A 22,519-nucleotide genomic window follows, 5' to 3' on the forward strand; every position below is an offset into this window, starting at 1 on the left:
AGTGCGATAACTATTATTATAGGAAAACTCAATAAATGGAAAATGAGTACCCCAAGAGTTTACAAAGTCGATCACACAAGACCGAAGCATATCTTCCAGTGTCTGAATGATTCATTCACTTTGGTCATCATTCTGGGGATGGTAAGCTGTGCTCATATCTAAGCGGGTTCCCATGGATTTTTGTAGTGATTTCCAGAACCTAGATGTGAACCTGCTATCTCTGTTGGAGATAACAGAAATTGGTACTTCGTGAAGTTTGACAATTTCCTCGAGATACGTTCTCGTCAGCTTCTCCATTCTTTCAGTTTCTTTGATTGGTAGAAAATGGGCTGACTTAGTCAGTCTATCTATCACTACCCAAATGTTATTATAACCACTAGTGGTCTTGGGCAGTTTTTTTGATAAAGTCCATTATAATTTTTCCCATTTCTATTTGGGAATCTCAGGTTATTGTAGTAATCCCGAGGGCTTTTGATGCTCTGCGTTGACTTTAGAACATGTCAGGAATTTTCCCACATAAGTGGCAATCTCAGCTTTCATGTTAGGCCACTAATACAATTTCATCAGATCCAAATACATATTGTCGGAGCAAAGATGTACTGAATATTGTGATCTATAGGCTTCGTCCAAGACTAAGTTCCTAATGTCAACAAAATTTGGTGTCCAGATCCTGTTCATGAAATAACGAGTTCCATCATCCTTAAGCTCAAAACTCTTATCCATTCCTCGAAAAGCTTCTTCCCCAAAATTCTCATCTTTTAGGGCTTCTAGTTGAGCTTCATGGTTTTTTGCATTGACGTTAGAATGGATGGTTATAGTCAGTGCCTTTACCCGCCGGGGTTTCGCATGTTCTTTACGACTTAGAGCATCTGCTACAACATTTTCTTTTCCTGGATGATACTGAATCTCGCAATTGTAATCATTCATTAACTCGATGCATCTTCTTTACCTTATATTTAGTAATTTTTGATTGAAGATGTGTCGGGGATATGGTCCTCCTGAAGGTGTCACCTTGGAAAGGTGTCATCCGGTTCAGGAAGCGGGGCAAGTTGGGCCCTAGGTACACTGGTCCCTTCAGGGTTATAGCCCGGATGGACAAGGTGGCGTATAGGCTGGATCTTCCTGCCGAGCTTAGTCAGATCCACAGTACTTTTCATGTCTCCCAGCTGCGGAAGTGCCTGGTAGATGACTCTACGGTGGTGCCTCTAGAGGATATTCAGGTGAACGACAGCCTGAACTACATCGAGCGACCGGTAGCCATCCTCGACAGGAAGACGAAGGATCTAAGGAACAATAAGGTCGAGTTGGTGAAGGTGCAATGGCAACACCGCAAGGGCTCAGAATGGACTTGGGAGTCTGAGGACGAGATAAGGGAGCACTACCCCGATCTTTTTCCGGATGCAGCAGCAGACTTCGAGGACGAAGTCTAAAATAAGTAGGGGAGATTTGTAACGCTCGGTTCTTGGTATGTATTTTAAATAAGAATTATTCATTTTGCAAGGGACTCGACGAGTTGGAGGCCCCAAACTCATCGAGTAGGAATGGGAGAAGTTTGGACGCGGGACTTGAAGTCTACTCGACGAGTCGAGGAGCCTTGACTCGACGAGTAGGACTGCCAGAGTGAAACCCTAATTTTTTGGGTTGGCACCCTATTTAAAGACCTTAACACCCCATTTTGGCCTCCCTCATCGCCTCCCTTAGTCCAGAAAACCCTAATTCGAAACCCTAACCCATTGTGAGTGTTCTTGAGCCATTGTTGTGTGTTATTGGTGATTTTGAAGCTTGAGAAGGAAGAGGAAGCTTGGGGGATCAAGAGGAAACAAGTAGATCCAGAGTTGGTGCTCCATTTCTAGTTCATCTGAGGTATAAAGTCTATACCTTGACTACTCATTTGCTAGATCCCTTCATGGAGTAGTTTAGGGATTTAAGGAACCATTTTTGGAACCATTCATGGATGCAAGCATGTTTGGGGTTAAGACTTCAGATTCAGAGTCTTTAAGAGACTCCATGGCATAAAGGTGCCAACTTTATGGCCATTGGAGTCCCATGCATCTTATGAACCACCTTTAGAGCCTTTTTGAGCTAAACAACCCATGCATGAACGTAAAGTTTATAACTTTACATGTTATATTGACCCTAGGAGGCCAGATCTATGTTTTGGATGCATTAAGCCCGACTAAAATTGGTTGTATGGAATTGGACTTTGGGGGACTCGACGAGTCGTTCTTAGGACTCGACGAGTTTGGTCGTGGTACCCTAACATTTTCTGTTACTGAGCAAACTTGTTGAGTCTAGAAGATGACTCAGCGAGTTGGACGTGTTTATGGACTTGAAGATCAAAGAACTCGATGAGTCCAAGGATGAACTCGGCGAGTTGATAGTAATTGTCCCGACTTGTATGAAGGAGAACTCGACGAGTCCAAGGAAGGACTCGACGAGTTCAAACAGAATGTTCCGATTCTGTCATAAAGAGAATCTCGACGAGTTAGAGGGTAACTTGAAGAGTTAGATCGCGAGTTAGAGATTCTCTGAATTATGGGACTCGATGAGTTGACGGACCAACTCGGCGAGTTGAGTCAACCAGGATGTTGACTTGCACCAGAAGGTTGACTTTGACCAGGGTGTTGACCTTTGACTTGACTATTGACCAGAGTTGACCCTTAAAGGGGTTATAATTTTGAAAGAGTAATTAAAAGAGAGGTTATGTGTAGGAGTTTGAGGAGAGTTGATCCCAACACCGAGGACAGTTCGGTTACTGCACGACATTGAGGTGAGTTACCTTCTAGTAGAAGTGGGTCTACGGCCACAATGCTGGCCCACCAGTAGGAGTTGTATGTCAGATAATTGTCTTTGTGATAATTATCTGGATTTGCCGTTATCTGTTATGTTTTATGTGTTAGCCTGTATGAAGTTATGTGATAGTGGTAGTAAGGGGAATAGTCCCCGTATCGGGTCAATAGGACCAAAGGGGTAGGTCGGGCACCCCGATATGCCTGACAGTAAGATTATGTTATGTTATTATGTGGTAGTATTAGGGGGTGAAATAGTCCCCGTAACCGGTTGAGATAAACCGGAGGGGTAGGTTGGACACCCCTGTATGTCTGACAAGAGTAGGTTAGGCACCCCGGTATGCTTAGCAGGGGTAGGTTAAGCACCCCGGTATGCTCAACAGGGTAGGTCGGGCACCCAGATATGCCTGAGAGTATGTTTATAGTATGGTATGTGGTATGATGGGGAACTCACTAAGCTATATGCTTACGGTTTACAGTTTTTGTTTCAGGTCCTTCTTCTTCGAAGGGAAAGGAGCTGACACGGTAGCAGCGCATCACACCATTATTTTCCGCACTATGATGTTCTTGGGATTGTACTCTGACATTGTTACTTTACTATGACTTGTTTTTGAGACATATGATCTATGGCTTTTGAGAAATGAATTAACTTGATGATGTTTTCTATAAATTGTTTTATGAATTGTTATATCAAAAATGAAATTTTTGGTCATGATTTTTGGGATGTTACATATCCACCAGGTTGAGATGAACTTCTTGTAAGTTGTGGCTTGGTCGAAAGGCAGAGAACGCACACTTGAACAGAACCGCCATTGGAACTGCTTCTGTGAAGGAATTAAACGCGCCATACAATGGGTGTTTTGGGAGAAACTTGATTATCAATCTTATTGCATCGTTGTAAGAATGAGGATCTTCGAAGATGGATCTGAAGTTGCTTGAAGCAATGGAAGGAGTTTAATCCTTGATGGTTGATTCAAAACCAGTAGGACGAACAGAACCAGAAGCTTTGGATTGCTTCCTTGAAACACCGTATTTCACCATTGTTGCTAAAAAGGTTTTTTTAGAGAACTTGCAGAAAAGGGTTTTAGCAAGAAGATGGAGAAGAAGAAGATCGTCTAGATAGCATAAAAGTTATCTTGGAAGAATTGAGGGTTTTTATACCTCCGGATTTCAAAAATTATTGTAATTAATTTAACTACAACTGTTAAAGTTAAAAACCCTTGGGTTTTACCATTATCAGCCACAATTAAAATAAATCAAAAATAAAATGTTTCCGAGAAAAAAGGAGTATTTATTGGATTAACAGTACCATTATCACACGTCGCCTGAATGTAGGGTTGAAAATCAGTTTATCCGTTGTAAAAATGGGGAAGTGGAAACGGATTTGACATCCAACGGCTGGGTGATATGACTGGCTGAGGAAAAGATTTATTATATGATTTTGTTTATGGGAAAAACGATTCATTTGTTTTTATCCGAAAAAGGAACCTGTCGAAGGAAAGTTATTTGAAAGAGGACTAAAACTGTCATGTGCGACAAAATGAATGTTTGAAAGAATGTTTTTTTATTTAAGTCCATCAAATAGGACACAACGTTATTCACAATGTTTATGAAGTTATGGCTGTGGGATCATTTATTGCAATTGCGGTTGGATTCAGGTGACTGCGGTTGTATGCAGTATGACTGCGGTAACATTAGCTGAAAGAACACTTGATCATGAAGGCTAGAAATAAAAGAAATAAAAGACCCAAAGAATATATTGATCATATATGATTGCGGTATACTGGGTATACTGAAAGAGAATATGAGGAATATATTATTATAGAATCGCAGTGAAGAGAATGCTTCAAGAGCTTTAATTTGAAAAGAAAAGAAGCAAATTTCTTCACTCTAGGAGACCAGATGTGATTTGCGGTACCCATTAGTTCAAAAAGAATTACGGGTGTAACACCCCGACTCCCAGGTATATTTTAAAAGCTTTTTATTATTTTTATTGAAGGAACTCGACGAGTTGGAGGCCCCAACTCGTCGTGTCGAACCTAGTCATCCCGCGTGTTTTTTGACTCCTACTCGACGAGTCGGAGGACCCCGACTCGACGAGTAGAGGATGTGCATGGAAACCCTAATTTTTAGGGTTTGACCCTTATTTAAAGAACCTTAATTGCTCTCCCCAGCCTCCCTTACCAGCCTATCGTCCAGAAACAAACTGAAGCAAGCTAACTCTCCATTTTTGAGTGTGTGAGGCTAAAAGAGTGTGTTTTGGTGCATTTCTTGAAGAGATTTGAAGACTTAGAAGCTTGGAACGAGAAGGAGCCTATAGATCTAGCATCCACTTCATTTTAGCATTCATTTGAAGGTAAAAAGCCTTTACCTTGGCTTTCCGTTCCTTAGATCTTCTCTCATGCATGAATATGGACATTTTTTAGGCAAAATGGGGTCATTCTCGGATTTGAACTAGTCCAGAAGATATGGTCTCAGATCTGGACTCCTCTAGGTCCCAAATTCGAAAAGATATTAACTTTATCTAGTATTAACCCCTCACCATGCCCTAAACCTCATTCTAGACTTGGTTTTGGTATTCTAAGCCTTTAAGCCCTTGCATGCACGTAAAGTTTGCAACTTTACGTGGAATATGTGCCTTAGGAAGCTAGATCTACAAGTTGGAGCTTTGGAGTAGCTTAAAAACGTCTGTATAAGAAATGGACTACATGAACTCGACGAGTCGCATAGCCGACTCGGCGAGTCAGATGATGATTGCCCGTATTTTATTCTGCATGAAATCGGCGAGTCAGTAAGAGTACTCGACGAGTCAGTTAGGGTTTTCCCCGACATCTAGACACGCATCGACTCGACGAGTTGGTTGGAAACTCGGCGAGTCAGTTAGGGTTTTATGACTTCCTGAGTTCTTAAGGAACTCGACGAGTTGCTAGCTGCACTCGACGAGCCGGGTCAACATGGACTGTTGCTTTGACCTTTGACTTTGACTTTGACCAAGGGTTGACCAATTTGACTTTTGGGGGTATTTTGGTAATTTGGGAATTTATGGAAGTGGATCATTGGTGAATATAGGTGTTGGACTTGGAGCTGCATTTGGTGGAGTTTGACTTTATCACTTCGAGCTACTTGTGAGGTGAGTTCTTCTCACTATATCAACAGGGTCTACGGCACCAAGGCCGGCCCTTTATGATTTGCATCCTGGTTATAGGATGGTTGCTATGTTAGTGATCTGTTAGATCGATATCCTGGTTATAAGATGGTTGCTATGTTAGTGATCTGTTAGATCGGTATCCTGGTTATAGGATGGTTGCTATGTTAGAGATCGGTTAGATCGGTATCCTGGTTATAGGATGGTTACAAATGTTATTGATCGGTTAGATCGGTATCCTGGTTATAGGATGGTTGCCATGATTAGTGATCTGTTAGATCTTTATGACTATCTGTACTTGCATGCTAGCGTATGATATTTATGTGCACATGTTTGTTGGTTTAGGGAATTGGGTTGAGGCAGGTCATGCTTTGTGCTGTTGGCCAAGATACCAGGGCGGACCAGATAGACTACAGACCTGGTTAGGGCATACTAGTCAGGCCGAAGGCCCGGCGAGCGGTCCAGATAGGCTGAAGGTCCTGAGAGGCGGTCCAGACTTGTCGATGGCTCGAAGAGCGGTCGAGATAGACTGATGGCCTGTGAGGCGGTCCAGTCAGACTGATGGCTCATTATGCATGCTGTGTTTGTTTATATGATATGGTTATATCTATATGGCGTTGGTATTTTGGGGGAACTCACTAAGCTTCAGGCTTACAATTGTTGATTTTGTTTCAGGTACTTTTGATGATCGCGGGAAGGCGAAGGCGTCATCGTACACCTCCTTATGTTTCATGATTTGATTCTGGGATACTCTGACACTAAACTATTTTGAAAACAAGTTTTGTAATAAATATTGGTTTTGAAATATTTTAAAAAGTTTAAATTTGGCATGATTTTTATGGATGTTACAGCGGGTATGGGTTCATCATTCCTAGCATTTCCAAAAATGCATTTAGCTTTGTAGCATCAAGTGCCTTTGTAAAAACATCAGCTATTTCTTCGTGGGTGGGAACAAAAATGAGTTCGATGTTACCCTTGAGAATGTGATCCTTGTTGAAGTGGTACCGTAATTTAATGTGCTTCGTCTTAGAGTGATGAATAGGATTATGGGAAATCGCTATAGCACTCTTTGAATCACAGTAAATTGGCACCCGCATCATTCTGTATCCGTAGTCCATGAGTTGAGTCTTCATCCAAAGCAACACAATTTTGTTTCCTTGAAGACCAGCTGACTAGTCTTCCTCCTAAGAATTGGCATCCACCTAAAGTACTTTTACGATCTAATCTGCATCCTGAATGATCCGCATCTGTGAATGCTTGAAGGCTGAAGTCATGGCCCCCAGGGTATCAGAGGTCTAACACTTTACTTCCCTTCAGATATCTAAGGATTTTCTTGATTGCAGTCAAGTGCGATACTTTAGGGTAAGCTTGGTACCGAGCACATATGCCTATTGCAAAGATAATATCCGGTCGACTTGCGGTGAGGTACATCAATGACCTAACCATTCCTCGGTAAGTTTTATGGTCAACTGACTCTCCGGTAGGGTCAGCTGAAATCTTGTATCCGAAGGCCATCGAGACCTTGGCTGAGGAGCAATTGTCCATTAAGAATTTCTTCAGCAACTCAGTGGTATAGTTTTCTTGATGAATGAATATCCCTTGAGGGACTTGTTTCACTTGAAGTCCTAGAAAGAAGTTGATCTCTCTATTCATGCTCATTTGAAATTTACTTGTCATGAGCTTTGCAAAATTATTCACCATACCCTGATCTGTTGATCCAAAAATGATATCATCCACATATATTTGGACAAGCATCAAGTGATTACCATTTTCCCTTCTAAATAATGTGGGATCAATCACACCTCTTTTGTTTCCAGACGTGACAAGAAACTCAGAGAGAGTCTCATAACATGCCCTTGGTGCTTGCTTCAGACCGTATACTACTTTTTCCAGCTTGTAGCAATGGTTTGGAAATTCTAGACACTCAAAGCCTGGAGGTTGTTGCAGGTAGACTTCTTCCTTCAGTTCTCCATTCAAAAAGGCACTTTTTACATCCATTTGATGCACTTTGATGTTCTTGTGTCCTGCATACGCTAAGAAGATGTGTATTGCTTCCATTCTTGCTACGAGGGCATAAGTTTCATCGTAGTCAACACCTTCAAGTTGACTGTACCCCTTAGCAACTAGCCGGACATTATTTCTCACCACTGCACCGGATTCATCAAGCTTGTTTTTGTATACCCATCTTGTACCGACGATTGTGTGGCCTTTTGGCTTTGGTACTAATTTCCACACTTTATTCCTCTCAAACTCAGCTAACTCCTCTTACATTGCGGTGATCCAGTAGGGGTCCATGAGTGCTTCTTTTAATGTTTCGAGGCTCGAATGAGGACATGAAAGCTACATAATGGAAGTGGTAAGTTAAATCATTAGAGGATCGAGTTTGGATACCTGCGGATGGGTTTCCGATTATTTCAACTGGTGGGTGATCCTTCGTCCAAATGTGAAGACGAGTTTGTTGGTGATCTGCGGTTGCGGTTGAGGGAATATCTTCAACGTCAGAAGATTCAGTGGTAGGAGAAGGTAGTTCCCCCTCGAATTGGGAGCAGCCCGCAGATGTATCTTGGACTGTAGGAATTTGAATTGTAGCTGTTGAAGGAGGTTCCCCCTGAATTGAGATGAGAGTTCCCCCTGAACCGAAGACGATTCCCTTTGAACCGAAGACATCGGTTCCCCCTGGATTGATGAATGAGTGATAACCCTTGAATATGATCCTGTGTCAATGTTCTCAATTTCTTCATCCTCAGAGTCTGAAGAAGCATTTGATTGGATAGTGACTCTACGGGTAGAAACTGGAGCCACATCTTCTAGTACTAGAACCTCGATGCTTTTCACTGGAACCAGAGTTGAGCTTTCCCCCTCAACCGGCAAGGTGGAAGTATTGAGTGACAAATCTTCAGACAAGGTTGGACCAGATACCTTAGCATGTTGTTGTTGGGCTACCGGAGACACTAGGATTTCGGAGAGATGAGATGTCTCTGCGGGATCAAAAAGATCATCATAGTTGATTTCAACTATGTTCAACAAACTCGAAGAGGCTGGGATATCACTTTCCAGGATAGCTTTTGTTTCAGTTGACGAAGCAGTGTTGCAGACATAATAGTCATCAAATTTGACATCGAAGCATTCAACTATCAGTCTTGTACGTCTAATGAGAACCCTGTAGGCCACCTTATTAGTTGAGTAGCTAAGAAAAATGCCTTCATTTGATTTTGGTGCAAATTTGTTAATGTGATCCTTGTTGTTGATCACATAACATCTACACCCAAAAATATGGAAGAATCGGACAATGGGTTTGCGGTTGTTGAGACCCTCATACGGAGTCTTTTTAAGACGTTTGCAAATGATGCTTCGGTTTTGAACAAAGCATCCAGTTGCCACTGCTTTGGCCCAGAAGTAGAGAGGAAGGTTGGCAAAGTTTAACATCGATCTAGCTGCTTCGACCAATGTGCGGTTTCTTCGCTCTACTACTCCATTTTGTTGCGGTGTGTAGGGAGCTGAAAAGTTGAAACTGATGCCCTTGGAAACCAAGAAACTATTCAAGAGTTGATTAGTGAATTCGGTTCCGTTGTCACTTCTTATCCTTCTGACTGGTAGCTTGATTTGGAGCTCTATTTCTTTTATGAAGTTGATGATGATCTGCAGTGTGTCGGATTTGAGTCTCAAGAAGTAGACCCAAGTGAAACGAGTAAAGTCATCAACTATAACTAGAATATACTTTTTGTGATGAAGACTGGCTATGGTAGATGGACAGTAGAGATTAATGTGAAGTAGCTCTAAAGGGTCAACAATTGAAGAATCGATAACCATAGGATGGCTTCCCTTTGTTTGTTTTCCACTCTCACAAGCTAGGCATAGTGTATCATTGTTGTATTTCAAAATGGGGAGACCACAGACCAGTTCTATGGTGACCAGGTTGTTGATGTATCTAAAGTTGAGATGATCCAGCTCGCGGTGCCATAACCAGCTTACTTCGGATACCGCTTTTGATAGGAAACACAACTGCAGTTTGCCAATGATCAGTGAGATAGCCAAAGGGTACATTGTCCCTTTGGCTTTGGACTTGATCAAGCAGGTGTTTCTATCATTTGTCATTATGTAGCAATATTCACTATCTTATTTAACCCGGTGACCAGCTTTGCATAGTTGGCCCATGCTGATCAAGTTATGCTTGAGGCCTTCTACGTAAGCGACTTTTTGAATTGAGAAACTTCCCGTGGTTCCATTTGCATTTGCATTGTTTCCAAATGTGACGTGTCCACCATTACAGATTGGCCTGAAATCGCGAAGGTATTCTAACCTTCCGGTCATGTGCAAGGCGCAGACACTATCAATTAACCACTCATCTTCTTGTTCCTCCTTGCACATTGCCTGCAAATTAATGGGTTAGTTTGGGCACCCAAACAATTTTGGAGGCCGGGGTCACATGAGAAATTTTCTTAATGGATGAATGTACGTGTAACTTAGAAACAAATTCCTTTTCAGTTTCAGAACCTAGTCTAGGGTGGTTTACAACTTTTGGGGTGTTACGAGGTTGGGTTGGACGATAATTTTTTAGCAGATAAAATCCAAAGGAGAGATTTTTCTCATTTATCCAAACACCGTACTTGGTGAACGGTCCGGAGGGTGTATTTTGAGTCTTGTGACCGGTCCGTGGGTGGCTTTTGGCTGCAGTGCCCTTGGGATTTGAAAAAGCTTTGGCACGTGAATTACTCCTAGGTTTTGACCTGACTACAGATTGATGTGATTTTGAAGGTTCAGGAATTGGTAAAATACCTTTCCACTTTGGATCGTTTAAGGAATATTTTTGAAAAGACGTGACTTTCTTTTGGAATTTTACAGGAGTGTTTGAAAAGGTTTTTGTCACTGTACATTCCCTTTAGTTTGATCCTTTGACTACCGTATTTTTGAAATATTTTTGGCAGCAGTGGGTTTTTCTAAGTTCTTTTGTTTTGAAAATTTGGCTTGTTTGAAGGTTTTGTTTTTGAGATCAGTATCCCGATTTTTACCTCGGGACCTGAGTTCCTCTTTGAAAGCCAATTTTTCTTGAGTCTTTGGAGAACCGCAGTAAAAAATGTTTAACTGCGGTTTCTTGAAAACCTTTGAATGAGTTGAAAAACGAGGACTTGAGTCATCCAAACTAGAAAGTTCAAGACTCTGTGAACATTGTCCAAATTCAAAATTTTCAATTGGTAATTCATGAAGAATGAGCTGAATCGTCACTGTGCTTTTGATTGCGGTCTACGGTGCAGACGACTGGACTACCGCAGAGTATGTCAAGGGTGGTTTGTTGTTGGGACACTTTATGGAAGGCATGGATGGAAAATTTACAACTAATTCTGGTCCTTCCACCATGATTTCTTCATCTACATCTGAAGAGGACTGAGAATCGGGACAAATTGTGCCAATGATGGGTAATTGATCACTTAGATTACTCGAGGATTCAGGAATAATTTCCTCGATGACACAATTGTTACTCAGCTCATGAATTCTACCTAAGTGGCATCTTATGTCTTTGGGGAACGTTTTATCATTGACTGGATAATGAAACTCACGATCCGGTGGGACATATGGTCGATCAGCATTGAACCGGGGAATAGAGTTCTCATCGGTTGAGTACCCATTGGACCATCCCCAGTTATTAATGTTATCTACGGTCCCATTGTTGACTAAGTTTTCAATTGCTTCGGTTTCATTAAAAATCTTTTCTAGTAATTGATTGAAACGTACAATTTCTTTCCGGGCAAGATCCCGTTGATTTAAAGCAATATCTAACTGAGTTTCATTCAACATCCTAGCATCCTTTTCTAACAACAAATATTTTTCTAGAATGGCAACCTTAAGTCTCTTATCCTCAAGTCTTCCTCTCACATGATATAGCTCTTGGGACGCTATATTCTTTTCATCTAGTGCTTTGTTGTAGTCTGAAAGGATGGCAACACACGTGTCATTAAGTCTTTCTAAGTATGGTTCACAATCATGCATGCTGAAATTATTAGAATGGATCATGATTTTTACATGTTTGACAATGCTGAGAGTGCCATCTTTGGCCATGTAGCAGTTGTTCTTTTGCAAATTCGTCGAACCATCTTCTTTAGTAGTTGAAACCATGTAGATCTTCCATTTTCTCTTGTTGTTGTCAAAATCTTCATCCTCATCTTCGGATGACCACACTTGATGATCCCTCCTCACTTGAGCCACATATGCTCTTGATTTTTCATTTTCTTCCATCTCTTGGGCCATTCTAAGGAGAATGCCTTGTCCTTATCCACATTTGCTTTGCAGTCCTTGGCAAAATGATTCTCTTTATGGCACTTGTGACAGATAATGACTTCATTTTTTCTCTTCAGTTGAGGTACCAGAGTCTGTTGGTTTGTTGGACTGCGGTGCCTCTTTGGAATGGTGTGTATTCCGTGGTTGTGGTGGATGGTAGGGGTTTCAGGGATATCTTGAGTGGTTATTCTGTGGGTTGAAGTTGCGGTTAAAAGGTGGTTTTGTAAACTGCTGATTTTTGCGAAATGATGGTGGTGGTAGCCTATTGAATTGTTGGCTAACCAAGGCAATAACATTTTGAAATTATTCTTCGTCATCTATTTCAGCATCAGCTTCATATGACTGCGGTGGGTTGTCATATGAAAGTGGGTAGGATGGTTCCGTGGGATATGAGTACTATGGAGTTTTGACTAGTGGGGCTTTAGCTATCAGGGCAAGTAGTCCACCGAGGTATGCCCATTCTTTTAGCACATTTTATTCTTGTGCCTGAAGTTCTCCGTATAGCTTGAACAAGGACAAAGTATGAATCTTCCTATCCCCTTGCAAAATCATCTTTTGGTAGACCAATGTCTTCCCAAACCGTTGAGAAACTGCAGGTTGGTTTCATTGTTACTTCGAACTGTACCAGTATTTGATAACTTCGTGATCATGAGATTGAATCGTTTGAACGAGTCTTCAAGACTTTCACCAGGAAGAGCTTTAAAGTTGTTAAACTCATTAAGATCTGTGGTGAGTTTCTTATCTTGAGCTTGTTCTGACCCTTGATAGAGATTCTTGAGAACATCCCAGATCTCCTTAGCAGATTTGCAGTTGATGATGATGTCAAAATTATCAGGAGCAACACCGCAAGAGATTTCATAGAAGGCTATGGCATCATTCTCCATTTTGTCAAGATCATCTTTTGTTGGTCGATTCATTGTGGTCAAACCTCCACCTAGTTGTGCTTGAGCACCATCTTCTTGAACAGGAGTGAGAACATGGACATGGGGTCCTTCTTCCACAGATCTCCACATGTCTCTTCCGAGCCTCTTAAGATACCTTTCCATTCTTTGAGACCAATGGTGATATTCATTCTCAACAAGTATTGGAGCTCTGTTTGAACCTCCAACACTGTTGGAAACATTCGATGATAAAGCTTGTGCCATATTTCCTTTGTTTTGATTTTTTGTTGATTTTCAAGAATGAGCTTTAGTGTTATAGAAGGCTTTTCAAAATCAGAGTTTTGTTTAAAAAGCAACCAATTTGGCTCTGATACAAATTTTTTATAGAAAAACTTGGGAAAAACACTTGAACAAACGTTGGTACAAGGTAATAGTTGCGGAAATAAGTTAATCTCAAGGATCAAGTTAGCTCAACAATAATAAGTTAGAAGTGTTAGATAGTTGTGGAAATGTAAATGACAACAAGTTATATCAAGTATACACCAAGATGATTCATAACAAGGTTTGCATTCAAACACAAGTTAGTATATGTGATCAGCTTAAGTTGAAGAGGATCTCGGATAATAGATAAGATGGAGATATGAGAGAATGATCTTTGTATTTTAGTGAAAAGTTCAAAAGATCGTGAAAGTAGGGTAAAATTACATGAAGAAGGGAGTCTCTATTTATAGAGTCCCATAAAGTTACATCTAAAATAAACAATTAATATTCTACTGACTTAAGTGACCATGCAAGGTTTACTAGATAAAGCTAAGCTAACACGCTAAGTCAGTTAACGTAACCAAAGGGTCTTCATCATCCTTCACTACGGTAGTGGTTGCAGTTCACAAAACAACTTCTTCAACTCCGGTAGACAAACTTTAGTTGCGGTAGCATCTCCAATTGAAGGAGAAAGAAAATTGTGGTAGACAGATAAGACTGCGGATCATTAAGTTAAAGAGGGTCACTTTTTGTATCAACAACATCACTTCTGGAATAGAACCAACAAAGCTAAATTTGATTGGATCAGAAATCACAAATGTTGATGTTTGCATAATCGGAATGGCATCAATTACCGAATCCTCCAACAGCGGAACCTTGTAGTGGTCTAGGACGCGTTTGACCACAATAGACCAAAACTGAGCACATGAGATCTCAGTGTTGAGAGTGGTGGAGACTGTGCTTTGAATGAGCTGATTCCACACGATAGAACCAAAATCGAGATTTACTCAATGGTAGAGGCCATAGATAATAGTATAGAACAACCTACTTGCACTGTCAGATCCTGCAACTCTTTCAGAAAAGCTCTTGAACAGGAGAGTGAACAACCCATTCCATATTGTAGGAAGAAAGGACTTCCTGAACTTTGAAAATAAGGATATATCTCCATTGTATCCCATCTGGTAAAACATATCGATGAGTGCAGTAGTTGAAATCGATTCTGGATCCACGAGTCCTTCAGAAGAAGCAAACCCAAAAATTCTGTAGAAACGGGATTTGGAAATCGAGGTTTGTTGAGAAGCTACCTTGAAGTGAATGACTCCATCAGTTTGACTGTAGTTTGCAGACGAATAAGCCTTAGAAAGATGGACCAAAGGAACAGATTCCGCCATGGTTAAAGCCTTAGCCAATGGCGAGAACCTTAAGCATTCAATCATAGGCCTTAGGGTTTCATTGTAGCGAGATGAGTCGAGATCGAGAATGAGGTTCTGGTTTGGCTTCACATTCAGCATGATGATGGAGGCGGATTGATCAGCGAAAGAGGTAGTTTCATATGATCCGGCCATTGAAGCAACGAGAACGATGATGAACAGTAGAGAGCGTTTGTGATTTTTTCTGTGAGGGTTTTTGAATATTGTGAGCGGTGAGAGAGAATGAACCGTTAAAACCCTTTTATATGGTTTGTTATGAGTGGTGACAGAAAACGCGGCTTGACGTTTCTGTACCCCGTAAAAGTAGCCTGGGATATCGTGATAGCTCATCGTGTGTCAGACGCCGTTGTAACTGATACGCGTGATGTTAGGGATTTTAAAAAGACGCGCCTGTTTTGAATCCGTATCTTCAAGAAACCAGTGTTTTAGTTTGCAACTCTTTTGGAATTAACGTTCAATCCACCATGACCTGTTTTCTGAAGTAAAGTAATCAATCGGAATTAGAACCAGACTTTGAAAAATCATAAAGATTTTCATGCAAGTGTGTGCCAAAGAAAAAGAAATAAACCAAATAAAATTTGTGGGATTGTGTGATGTCAAATGACATGAAAATCAGATGGATCCCGGGCAACGATCTCTTCCTTTTGAGTCAAGAGAGACTTTGAAGTGCTTGTGTGGTATCCTATTGAATTACGATCACTAGTCTTATAAGAAGTTGTGAAAGGCTTCTTTTAATAGGCTTCAAGGGTGGCTAAGCTTCAACCAAATTCCAAAAGTTGACATAAGTCCGAAGATCTGAGAGAAGTAGTTTTTTGACCAGTGTAGCCATAAGAACAAGTATGCTTTTGATATTCTTTAAGTGGATGGATATCATGGACATCTCAAGAAAAATAAAAACTAGATCTTTTGGGAAGAAATATCTTGGGTCAAGAACATTTCATTAAGATCACTCAAAAAGAAAAAATGAGATTTCAAAGTATAATGGTACAAACAAAAAAAGGTTTTATTCGACAATTCCTTGGTGAAAATAGCTACAACATTTAATTGTTCATCGTCAATTCAGAAATAGATGTCGGATTTTGGGTCTCACTCAAAATCGTGGTGATAACGATTCCATGATCATAAACACATAAGTTACGTAACCATAAACGTTAGTGGTAATTTCTGGGAGTCTAAAGGGTTACGATTATAAACATGAAAATGATGGAGAATTTGTAGATTGGTTCCGACGAAGAAAGTGTACCTCTGCTATAAATGAATGACAAAGCAGTAAACTCTTAACTCATTGTGAGAAGAGTAAGGTAGCTCAAAGACTTATGTGAATGGGTAGCCTGATTGGTCAGAAACGATCGGAATGAAAGTTTCGTTAAGGCTTCAAACATAAAGTCTCAAAGGCTTGGGAGAACATGCAGCAACATACTTCTAGGGACACTTAACTAGTACAGAAATCCGGAATTATAACTTCCCCATTGTACTGAATTAATATAAAAAAAATTGCTAACCTGAAAAGAAAATATTAGCGTTAAAAAAATATTTTTGTTATTTTTGATTTTCCAAAAGAAAAATGAAAACAAAAATAAAAAAATGTTTTTGTAATTTTTGATTTTCTGAAAAAGATAAAACAGAAATAAAGAAAATATTTTTGAGATTTTTGGTTTTTCAATAAAAAATGAAAAACAGAAATAAAGAAAATATTTTTGAGATTTTTGGTTTTCTAAAAAAAATGAAAAATAGAAATAAAGAACATAGTTTTGAGATTTTTTTTTGGTTTTCTGAAAAAAAATGAAAAACAGAAATAAACAGAAAATAACTAAGATAAAAGAATTTAGAAACTGAAATGGACAGTAACTTTCGAATCATTCCGAATCTCAGAACCAGTCGGAAGAGACATAGTGTACAAAGGATACAAAATATTCTGAAACCCGGATGAACAGTAGATTTCGAATCATTCCGATGCTCGGAACCACTCGGAACATCAACAATAAATTCCGATTATGAGGAAGATTTCAGAACTGAGTCAGCCTCAATCATTCCTAAGACTTGTAAAATTCGATTGAACGTAGGTTCATAAGGCCTTTGTAAAGAAGTCAACCAACTGATATGAGGATCTAACGAAATGAACTTCGACATTTCCATCCTCGACGTGATCCTTAATGAAATGATATCACAGTGTTATATGTTTGGTATTTGAGTGTTGCACTAGATTGTGGCATATTCTAATTGCACTTTCTAAATCACAATACAAAGGGGTCCGCTTCATATTAATTCCATAATCTCGAAGATGGCTCTGAATCCACACAACTTGTGACGCACAAGATGCAACAACAATATACTCAGCCTCAACTGTGGATAAGGAGACACAAGTCTGCTTCTTGGATTGCCAACTAACAAGTTTGCCATCCAGAAACTAACATCCCCCTGTTGTACTTTTTTTAATCAAGTCCACATCCTCCAAGATCAGCATCAGAATATGCTTGTATAAAGAATCCGATGTAAGAAGGATACCATATTCCGAGAGAGGTTGTCCTTTTGAGGTATCTGAATATGATCCTAACATCAACTATATGAGGTTCACGGGGATTCGCCTGAAACCTGGCACAATAATATACATCAAAATTAATATCAGGTCGACTCGATGTTAGATACATTAAAGATCCAATCATCTTCCAAAATAATGTGAGATCTGATGCTGGCTTTTCCAAGGATGGAGTAAGTCGAGTTCTGAATGCCATAGGAACCTTGACCTTTGAATCACCCACCATACCAAATTTCGCTAGCAAGGTCTTCGTGTAGGCTTCTTGGTTGATAAAAATACCCTCTGAACTCTGTCTAATGCTTAAACCAAGGAAAAAGTTAATTGGACCCATTGAGCTCATTTCAAATTTAGTTTCCATTAGTTTTCAGAATTCAGCCGTTAATTTAGGATTAGTAGATCCGAAAATAATGTCATCAACATAAATCTGAACGATCATTAAATGGTCATCATCTTTCTTATGAAAGAAGGTTGGGTCAACCGAACCTTGTTTCAATTTTGATTGTTTCAGAATACGAGTAAGGGTTGCATACCATGCACGAGGTGCTTGTTTCAGACTATACACAGCCTTGTCCAGAATGTAACAGTGATTTGGAAATTTTGCATTAACGAAATCTGGTGGCTGTTCCACATAGACCGTCTCCTCAAGTTCGCCATTTAGAAATGCACACTTCACATCCATTTGATAAACTTCAAATTTTTATGAGTGGCATATGTAAGGAAAATCGTAACAGATTCCAGTCTTGCAACCGGTGCGAATGTCTCTTCATAATCTATACCTTCCTCTTGGAAGTAACCTTTAACTACTAATCATGCCTTGTTACGAATCACGTTTCCTTCCTTATCCAACTTATTCCTAAACACCCATTTCAATCCGACCACTGATACATCCTTCGGAGTTGGAATTGATCTCCATACTTTATTACGCTCAAATTCGTTGAGTTCTTCCTGCATTGCTTGTACCCAATCTGCATTATCAAGAGCAATTTTCACACTTTTAGGCTCAATTTTAGAAATGAAAGAATTAAACATGAAAAATTCCAATTTTGAAAATAATACAGTTTGTTTGTCTTTTTGTTGAGCCCTTGTAAGAACTCTTGAAGATGAGTCTCCGATCACTTGAAATTTTTGATGATCTTTGGTCCACTTTGTCATAGGAGGATAGTTCTGAACATATGTTGGATTGATTTCAGGAATAACTTCCTCAAATTCAGAGTGTACATCAGAATCATTGTTATCATTCTCCCCCTGGAATGTTGCGGGTGAACCGTCATTCGAAATCAGATTCTCCCCCTGGAGTGGAATATTAACATTGACTCCTGGATTGGAATTCTCCCCCTAGATAGGAGTATCGGTTATGGAGTCTGATGTTGAACCCTCCCCTTGGGATGGAGCATCAGCAGGTTGTGGATGAGGTGGAATTTCAGAAGCCTTCGGAATTGGTGGCTCTGTTCCAAAATCTTTAGCAGCTTCGTCAATGATTTTCTTCAATTCATCGGCCTGATTATCTTTTGCCTTCGATTATGAAGAAATGGCTTTTCCGGGCTCATCAAACAGTTTCATAAATTCCTCATATAAATCATGAGAGGAATTTTCATAAAATGTGTTGATGAAAAAATTTCCCCGGACTGACAATCTCTTTTCTGGTTGTTTTTCATGTAGTTATCATAAAATCTGACATAGTAGGTTTCTTCAAATTTTTGTGATTTCTTGTTCAGAACGCGATATGCCTTTGAATTCAAGGAATAACCTAGAAAAATTTCTTCGTCAGCCTTCACGTCAAATTTGGTCCGACGTTCTTTGGAATTGAATATGAAGCACCTGGAGCCAAACACATGGAAGAAGTTAACATTAGGTTTTCTATTGTTCAAGATTTCATAAGGAGTAATGAGAAATGTTTTATTGATGAAGGAACGGTTTTGTGTGAAACAAGCAGTTGCGATAGCGTCAGCCCAGAAGTAGAGAGGAAGATTCGCAAATGATAACATCGTCCTTGCAGCTTTGCAAAGAGAGCGGTTTCGTCTTTCGACTACACCGCTCTGCTGAGGAGTGTAAGGTGAAGAAAAATTGTGAGAGATCTCTTTGCTGATTAAGAATTCTTCAAACACATGGTTCTTGAATTCTAAACCATTATCACTAGGAATTTTCCGAACAAGCTTTGGTAGTTGAAGCTCAATCTCCTTGATGAAGTCTATTAAATTTTGCATTGCTTCGGATTTCTGTTGAAGAAAAAACACCCAAGTAAATCTAGAAAAATCATCAACAATAACTAAAATGTACTTGTTACAGCTGACGCTTTCAATAGATGATGGTCTACATAAATCAGTATGCATCAATTCAAGTGGTTCAATAATCTTGGTATTTATTATCGAAGAGTGACTTTTTCTACTTTGTTTTCCGAGCTCACAAGCAGCTCACAGATGTTCCTTCTCGAATTTCAGAAAAGGTAGACCTCGAACAAGATCACCATTTACTAGCTTGTTAATATCCTTGAAGTGCAGATGGGAAAGCCTTCTATGCCATATCCAACTATCATCTGAGGATGCTTTCATAAGCAAGAAAAGAGATGGTTTCCCTTTTAATCAGATTCAAGTTCAGTGGATACATCTCTCCTTTTCTTTTAGATTTCAGAAGCACTGCCTTAGATTTCTTTTCAATAATCTCCGAACCTTCATCATCGAACGATACCTTCAGACCTGTACCAACAACTAACTGCGGAACACTTATCAGATTGTGTTGCAGGCCCTCAACATATGCTACATTCCGAATCGAGAATTTTCCATTCGTAATCATTATGTAGCCTTTTATTTCCCCGGTAACGTTGTTTCCAAACTTCACTCTACCGCCATCCGATAATAATCTAAAATATCGTAATTCTTCTCTTCTCCCAGTCATGTGACGAGGAAAACCGTTGTCGATATACCATTTTGAATCGTATTGTTCGTCACGCATAACCTGCAAAAATTAGAGAGATTTAGGAACCCAAACCATCTTGGGTCCTTGTGAGGATTTCTTTTGAACATGAAATATCATAGTTTTATCAACCTAAAAGGATTTTCTTTTCAAAACATGATTCTTCCCTTTTTCTATTTTGAAGACTTCAACCTTGTGATCACAAAGATTAATTTCAACAAAATTTGATTTTTGTTGAATATATTCCTTGAGTTTTAGAGCCATTTTCTTTGCATAATCTTTTTCTTCCCTTTTTAAGTTAGCCACGTATTCCTTGAGAATAATCTCTGGTTCCGGAACAAGTTTATTTTTAACCTTAAAATCTTTTGATTTTTTGAGAGGTTTTGAAAACTGAGTTTGTGGAGAACACTTTGATTTTCGCTTTTTCAATTGGTTTTGAAACTTGCGATTTTGGAGAAGAATTTGGCTTTGGTTTCAGAATCTGAGAGGAATTAGCTTTTTGATTAGAAGATCGTTCTGAATTGACAAAATTTTGATTGAAATTCTTATTTTTCCAAAAACGTTTTCTTTCTTTCAGATTTTCTATATCTAGCATTCAACTGTCTTTTCTCAGCAATTAGCTCTTCAGCTGATTTGTGAATGTTAGCTTTCGGTTTCTCTTTTCTAACTGGCATTTTTTTTCTGTTCTGAAGAGGTTTCACTTGGAACATCTTTTGTGCCACTAGGCCCTTCGTGATCGTAACAAAAGTCAACACGATTCAATGGTTCAGAAACGTATTTCCATTTACTTTTCCAAGAGGTCGTTTCTGAAAGACCTTTTGTCTCATCTACATTGTCGATTGGCTTGGACCAGAAGAATTTGTCGCATCCATTCGTTCTTACATGTATGGTATGAGTCTCAAATTAACGTCTTAATTTAGCAGAAGTTGTAACTAGTGCAAGTGTTAGTTTTTCGAAATGCGAATACCTGGTCTCAGCATCTAAGAGAATTTTCCTTACATAGTAAATGAGATGATGGTCCTCGTCAAGATCCTTGGTCAGGACTACACTTACAACATTTGAGGATACTGAAAGGTATAGGAGGAGTGGCTCTCCATCTAATGGTTTTACTAATATGGGTGTTGAACTTAAGTATTTTTTCAGTTCTTGGAAGGCATTTCGTGCTCCTTGGTCCATTCAAACTTCTGGTTTTTCTTTAGGATTTCATAGAAAGGTTTGCACCTCTCCGAGGATCTCGAAATGAACCTGTTTAGAGCCGCTATTCTTCCAGTCAACCTTTTGGTGACCATACATCTAAGAAAGTTTCTTGCCTTTATTCCAAAGTGGCATGTGGAGGGGTCCAGATTCATGTTGTATTCATCTAAAATGTCAAAGGATCCTTGAAGATCCTTGAGGTGACCTTCATCTCTCTTATACTTGACCACCATGTCATTAATGTAGACTTCCATGGTGTCCCACAGTTTATCCTTGAACATTCCAAAGTGGCATGTGGAGGGGTTCAGATTCATGTTGTTGGGGATCATAGATCAATTTTGGATTCTATCTATCAGGGCTTTCTTCTATCCTCCACTTGGTGACCATATATCTAAGAAAGTTTCTTGCCTTCATTCCAAAGTGGCATGTGGAGGGGTTCAGATTCATGTTGTATTCATCTAAAATGTCAAAGGATCCTTGAAGATCCTTGAGGTGACCTTCATCTCTCTTATACTTGACCACCATGTCATCAATGTGGACTTCCATGGTGTCCCACAGTTTATCCTTGAAAATTTGATTCAGTAGCCTTTGGTATGTTTCCCCTGCAGTATCCTCTTGATCGGATGGTTCCATCTGTGTTTGTTGGAATCCTGTTGAAGCGTCCATGAATGTTAGTAGCTCATGTTGTACCATGGCGTCTATCATTGAGTCTATATTTGGTAAAGGGAAAGGATCCTTAAGGCAGACCTTATTGAGATCTGTGTAATCTACACACACCCTCCATTTTCCATTCTTCTTTTGGATCACCACTACGTTGGCTAGCCATCATGGGAACTTCACTTCTTTAATCATCCCTGTTTTGAAAAGTTTTTCAACTTCTTCTTGAATGCTTTGGTTTCTCTCGGGTGTAAATTTCCTTCTTTTTTGGTGCATATGTCTGAAAGAAGGATCTATATTGAGTTTATGAGTTATAATTTCCTTATCTATACCTATCATATCCTCATGTTTCCAAGCGAAGGTCTTTTTATGTCCATTAAGAACTTTATTAGTTCTTGCTCTATTTGTTCTGGTATTGAGGATCCTATGAGGACTTTGGCTTC

The 22,519-nt window shown here is 39.6% G+C and overlaps 1 protein-coding gene across 1 annotated transcript; it reads right to left on the reverse strand.

Annotated features, from left to right (window-relative positions):
- Nucleotides 1-21,764: 21,764 nt before the first annotated feature.
- LOC145119711 (uncharacterized) lies at nucleotides 21,765-22,124 on the reverse strand. Its single transcript, XM_079055420.1, has one exon. The coding sequence runs from the start codon at nucleotides 22,122-22,124 to the stop codon at nucleotides 21,765-21,767; it is 360 nt and encodes a 119-aa protein (XP_078911546.1).
- Between the last annotated feature and the right edge of the window lie 395 nt (nucleotides 22,125-22,519).

This window comes from Lactuca virosa, chromosome 6, assembly GCF_052849685.1.
Source record: "Lactuca virosa cultivar CGN04683 chromosome 6, Lactuca_virosa_CGN04683_v6, whole genome shotgun sequence".
Lineage (NCBI taxonomy): Eukaryota > Viridiplantae > Streptophyta > Magnoliopsida > Asterales > Asteraceae > Lactuca > Lactuca virosa.

Coding starts and splice junctions, on each gene's coding strand:
- LOC145119711 (XM_079055420.1), bottom strand. CDS start 22,124: ATGATAGACGCCATGGTACAACATGAGCTACTAACATTCATGGACGCT.